This window comes from Lacerta agilis, chromosome 7 (assembly GCF_009819535.1).
Source record: "Lacerta agilis isolate rLacAgi1 chromosome 7, rLacAgi1.pri, whole genome shotgun sequence".
NCBI lineage: Eukaryota > Metazoa > Chordata > Lepidosauria > Squamata > Lacertidae > Lacerta > Lacerta agilis.
In genome coordinates this window covers 4,187,239-4,193,238 of record NC_046318.1, presented here as the reverse complement: position 1 = coordinate 4,193,238, position 6,000 = coordinate 4,187,239, and the positions used below count along the sequence as shown (strand labels likewise).

The 6,000-nt window shown below is 42.3% G+C and overlaps 1 protein-coding gene across 10 annotated transcripts in view; it reads right to left on the bottom strand.

Moving 5' to 3' along the window:
- Positions 1-1,084: 1,084 nt before the first annotated feature.
- Positions 1,085-6,000, bottom strand: part of LOC117049481 (ankyrin repeat and KH domain-containing protein 1-like) — a 100,810-nt gene continuing 95,894 nt past the window's right edge. For 9 of the 10 annotated variants that reach the window (XM_033154187.1, XM_033154189.1, XM_033154190.1 and 6 more), the window contains 3 exons: positions 4,529-4,704; positions 1,909-2,073; positions 1,085-1,601 (listed from right to left, as the gene is read on the bottom strand). In XM_033154187.1, coding sequence (XP_033010078.1) covers positions 1,542-1,601; positions 1,909-2,073; positions 4,529-4,704 — 401 coding nt within the window. In that variant the 3' untranslated portion in view covers positions 1,085-1,541. The remainder of the gene's footprint in view (positions 1,602-1,908; positions 2,074-4,528; positions 4,705-6,000) is intronic. The other variant, XM_033154188.1, reaches the window with a different exon arrangement.

The following is a 6,000-nucleotide window of genomic DNA, read 5'->3' as shown; positions in this document are numbered from 1 at the left end:
TAATATTTATTCCCACAATAAATATTGATTATTATACCCAGAGCCCTGCATCACACTCCTCATTGGTTACCAAAAGACTAAGTGCACCAGTGCGCCACCTGCAGCCTTCCACTATTTAGGTGATGAGCTGCCTTTTCCCTGGTAAGCAACTAGTTTCACTACTGGGCCACACTGTGAAGGAGATGAGCGTGTGGCCTGCTGGCAAGCCCCGTTGTCTTAGAAACAAATTAGCTTTCTTCTGTGCATGTAATAGAACATCTTTAGGGCTGAAAGGTACTCCAGCCAAACACAACTTAGTATTTCTGCTTCTGCATGGCAAGCTCTTCCAAATCCAGAAATATGACAAGCTGTGTGACAACTTAATTAACTGAAGTTGAGGTTTCATATTAAACCAGCCAGTTTTAGAGCATTGCTATGAAATATGACTTAGGGCACCAGCACAGTAAAGTCACCTACTTCCCAAGTAAGAAACACGGCTTGGGCATAGCATCTCATAACTCTGCAAGTCCATTTTTGAGAGTTGAAATTAGATAAGAATTTTCCATGTTTAAAGATAATTTAATTTTAGTTCTGAGATACATTAAGTTGGGCATAGATAACTTAGGTTGGTATGGAATGTGTACCAACTTAAATATGAACCTGTTACTTAAGTGAAGTAGCTTATGTACTCTAACACCTGCTGATGATTCTTTGGTTGGTTTGTTCTGCTTGTGATACTGTCAACTTTATTAAAATATTTTTAATATAAGTATAAATATATATTTGTGTGTGTGTTAGATTTCAGAGTAACTACACAACCTGGCAGACTGTGTCCGCTGAATAAAGCTACCCTTGGCTACAATGCTGAGGAGTCAGCCACCATGGCTGTCCAGTGATTCAACCATATTCTAGTCTGAGATTTCTCTGACTTTCTATCAAATACCAGAACAGCTAATACTCCTGGAAACAGTGTTGTATATAGTACAACCGTTTTCTAAAAGTGCTGGGAATCTATTAATGATATTAAAATTAAGTTACTGACAGTACCACTCCAACGGTAGAATCTTGCAATTGGTATTTCATTAAGATCATTACACCAAACTTATAATGTTCATCTTTTTATTGAATATTCAGGTAAATATTTCACATTAATACAGGCTACATAAAGTAGAGCCACTATACGACATGAAATTTACTCAACGTTTTTCCTTTTAAGTATGTAAACAATTATACATGTATTTATCACCCTAAAAGGTTGAAATCATGTACTCATCTAGTTCTCTGCTGCATACAAGTAGCATTCAGTAGTGTTTAGCCAAAAGCACTAAGTTCATCCGATTTTGAGTTCAAAATGGCTAAACTAACTGGAGAACAGAATCAGTTGAATAGGTAACTCATTTTGTTCTTACACAATGGGCAAACAAGTTTCTCTTGTTATAGCCCGCAGAAAAATTGCTTAGTTAGGCACATTAAAAAAATTCCCAAGTTCTTCCAAGGTCATATGTTTCTCCAAACAAGGCTTAAAAAAAAGAAAAGGAAAGGAAAAGGTAGGCCCTCCTAAATCAGTTGACGTATTTGAGGTGCATGTTTCCAATGTGAGGTGCCCAGGTGCCAGGCCAAATCTACAGGAGGAGAAACATCACAAAATAGTTAATTTCAGAGTATGGCTCCAACACCACTATATAAAGACCTACAGAATCAAGTGGCGCAAAAAACCCAAGTTCTAGCTGACTAAAGCTTGGCCCCAACACCCACATTTTAATGATCAGCTATCCCACCAAGACTCCATTTTGAGCAGAATCACACACTTTATGTAACATTAGGATGGAAGAATGAAGACACTCCTTGTACTCTTACAAAAATTCAATTATATTATTTAAGGCAGATGTTTGAAAATTTAATAGTACAAAAAAGCATTAATTACTGCACCTGCTGAGCATCGGTACATTCTGTTGAATTTTGGACAACCTTTATCATGGGATTCCATGCTGGATCTGGAGTATGCAGTCCATTGAAGAGAGGCCCACCTGGTCCATCAGCTAACTGAGGATGAGACGGTATAATAGTGCCTCCATACATGGAAATTGGAAGGCCCTAAGGAGAGACATGGTATTTTACAGAAAATGGTAGCAGAGAAACAGGTTTACAGATCAGTAGCAATTTTTGTAGTAACTAATGAGTACAATGCTACTGTTAAGCATTTTCATTTCCCCCCCAATAGGGCTTTGGTGGGCTATTATCTGCAAGAATTCTACACCACCTCTAAGAGGCTCCTGAGCATAGACTAACCAACTCATGTTCTACATTAGAATAATGGATCTGTGTCATCCCTAATTTTTTTTTTTTACATTCATCACATAATATAGCACCTATCCGCCTCTTTTAGAAGCTGCGTAACTAGATAAGATTCATTTATTTGATACCAGCATATTGTTGAAAATTTGTGAACATTCTAGCCAACAGAAGCCAGGGCAGTTCCCAAATTTTCCCATCCAAATTAATGTTTATACTGCTTTCCTTACCAATTAAATCCCTCTTCTATCATAATAAATCTGGTCCTGCCCACAAGATATTATGTAAATTGGGACATTGGACCTAACAGGCCTTTATACCTAATTGCACATTTACCTACTGTACTCTAAGGTATGGGTCACCAACACTATGCCAGTGGGCTCCAGTACACACTCAACTAAAGCTCAGAGATGGCAGGGATACTGGAGTGGCTTGCCCGTTCCTCCTCCAGGTGGATCACATTTAGTCAAAACTCTCCACTATGACCTGTCCATCTTGGGTGGCCCTGCACGGCATAGCTCATAGCTTCCCTGAGTTATTCAAGCCCCTTCGCCACGACAAGGCAGTGATCTATGAATCCACTTTTGAATTATGGTGCTGGAGGAGATTCTTGAGAGTCCCATGGACTGCAAGAAAATCAAACCTATCCATTCTGAAGGAAATCAGCCCTCAGTGCTCACTGGAAGGACAGATCCTGAAGCTGAGGCTCCAATACTTTGGCCACATCATAAGAGAAGACTTCCTAGAAAAGACCCTGATGTTGGGAAAGATGGAGGGCACAAGGAGAAGGGGACGGCAGAGGATGAGATGGTTGGACAGTGTTCTCGAAGCGACTAGCATGAGTTTGGCCAAACTGCGGGAGGCCGTGAAAGATAGGCGTGCCTGGCTTGCTCTGGTCCATGGGGTCACAAAGAGTCGGACACGACTGAACGACTAAACAATTAAAAGGAAGACTGCAACACAACACCACCACCACCAACAACAATCCTCTACAGCATGGGTAGGCAAACTAAGGCCCGGGAATTAGTGCGTTTTTACATGAGTAGAATGTGTCCTTTTATTTAAAATGCATCTCTGGGTTGTTTGTGGGGCCTGCCTGGTGTTTTTACATGAGTAGAATGTGTCCTTTTATTTAAAGTGCATCTCTGGGTTATTTGTGGGGCATAGGAATTCGTTCACCCCACCCCCCCAAAAAATATAGTCCGGCCCCCCACAAGGTCAGAGGGACAGTGGACCGACCCCCTGCTGAAAAAGGTTACTGACCCCTGCTCTACAGTTCCTAGACAACTTATAAACGAATAGGGTGGGATTCACCTAACAGCCTCCACCAACAGAAACCCTGCACAAGGACTTCTGCTTGGGAAATGGGGCTTCCCCCCAAATGACTTGAGGGGGTCAGGAAAAACCTCCTGAACAGTGTTGGGAGGTCTGTTCAACCAGGCAAGCTGGAATGCTTGTGCAAACAGAATGCTTGGAAGAGCTCCATGTTGAATTCCACCCATAAACCAGTAGTTTGGAAAGTCTTCCTCTCCACAGTACATATATGATCCTGGATACTCAAGAGTAACTATATTACTGTATAACAGGCTCTTCTTTCCTATATACATCAAAATGTAAGGCTGTTGTCACCTGGCAGTTCGCATGGCTGCCAATAGGTGGGCACACCAACTCCAGTGTGACAACAGAACAGCAGGCAGGCAGTTGTGCAAGCAAATTGCTCTGTGAAGCACCTCCCTCTCTTTGCTAAACACAGCTGCACCAAGGTTTAACAGAAGGGAGGAAGACACTTCAGAGAAAATTGAAGCATCCCTCCCCTCCTTTAAAAGGGGGTGGAATTTGTGGTGAGCTGTAAGGAGACAGGCAAGGGGTGAGTGAGGTGTAAAAGAATGAGGGAACGGCAAGGTGTGTGTGTGTGGGGGGGAAGGAGTTTGGCGGGTAGGTAAGGTTGGCAAGTGGAACAAGGAGAGATACGCAACAATACATATTAACACATAAAACTGCAAGCAGTGCAGAATGTTATCCCCAAACAATTAGCACAAATTGCCTATTAGACACCCCAGACAAACAGAAGTGATGCTATTCTGGAAGGACTGGAAGCTGAGAAGCCCCCAATGTTCTTAAACAGCTTCCATTGAGAATACAAATTCTAAGAATGTTCTACAGCTGTATGATTTAGTTTGATCTGAAGCAACTGTGTGGAGGTCTGTGCATAGTATGACTGTGTGCAAGTGTGAGAGAGAAACTTTTGAAAGCGTACTTTAGAGAAATCTACAAAGCTGTTCGGCATGGGCTGCTGGAAAATATTTGAGGGCGCCACTATTCCAGAGTCATCTCTCTCCATCGGCTGATGTTGGGAAAAGGTGCCTGGGTCTGACAGCTGCTGATGAACTGGATGATTTCCCATGACAGGCTGAGACCAACCTGACATGCCTTCTAGAAAGATAACGAAGCACTTGTTTAGGGATCAGAATAATCTCTCATATTAATCAAACTTTATCTCTCATATTACCCCAAAATTAGAAAAGCTCCTGCTTGCTGCAGGAAGAGCCCACCCAACTCTACACACACTGCTCTTCAATGGCAGTGACCTTTCCATGGCAAATGGACTAATTCTCAGTCCTCAATCTCCAAGATTAATAACTGTGTCCTTTAACAAAGTATCTGCCACCCTCCTGAGATTCGTGTAGCCTGAGGTTTAGGAACATGAGAAACTGCCTTATCATATCAAACTGTTTGCCCATCTAGCCCAAGTATTATCTGTGACTAACAGCAGCTACTAGTTCTGTGGCATCCTTCTAACTGGGGATTCCAGGGATTCAACCTGGGACCACCTCCATGCAAAACAATTGCTCTGCCATTTAAGGGTAAGTTGTCCCTTTCCCTCCCCACCAACATCCTCTTGTACTTTCAGTCACTTCTCTTAAGTGTCCCGCCAATGTCTCAAGCCAAACATGGTGCTAGCAGGACATATCTGCATAACAGAACTACTCGGTAGTAGCTGAAACTTCACTTACTGATTCACTGCAGCAATACCTACTCCCCAAGATACAAACTACTATTTGAAATTCAAAATGACTTGCCTCTTCAGAAATAGAAAATGCTGCAGTAAAAATCAGGGATTGAAACTCCAGCTGCTATCATAGGTTTCCCTTTTTGCCAGCACCTCCCTTATTTGGGGTCTGAGCACTGCACATCAAAGGCATGTATTCCCCCTTCTCTTTCTTCCCATATCCTAGAAGTTGTCACACCCTGGCACCAGGATCTCATCTAGCCTCTTTATGCCCTTTCAATGGTCTTCCGTATCCAATTTACTGAAAATTACTTATTGAAAGTTCTTCCTTCCAGTTAACTGCTATCTTCAATTGCTCTGAATGCATCTTCTAAACCATTTTGTCTCCTCCATACCAATCACCCCTTTCCAGTTTCCTACATTGACTCCATGGGAAGCATTGCACTGACGTGAAGATTCACTTTGGAGCTCTCTCCACTCATGTGTCTTCATTCCGTTCATGCTGCACAAGGCTCACTATCAGTGTCCCCCAGCCACTTTCCCCACTCCCCTTTCTCTGAACTTTCTGCCAAGCAACAGTTTTGTATCCCTGTATAGCCTTATTTTCCTGCAGCTCCACTTCTTTAGCCACCTTCCTGGCTATTCTCAGAAACACTCTTCTATTCAGGGCTACTACTGGCATTATTAAATTCCTGCATGGAAGATTTCCACTCTTGCAT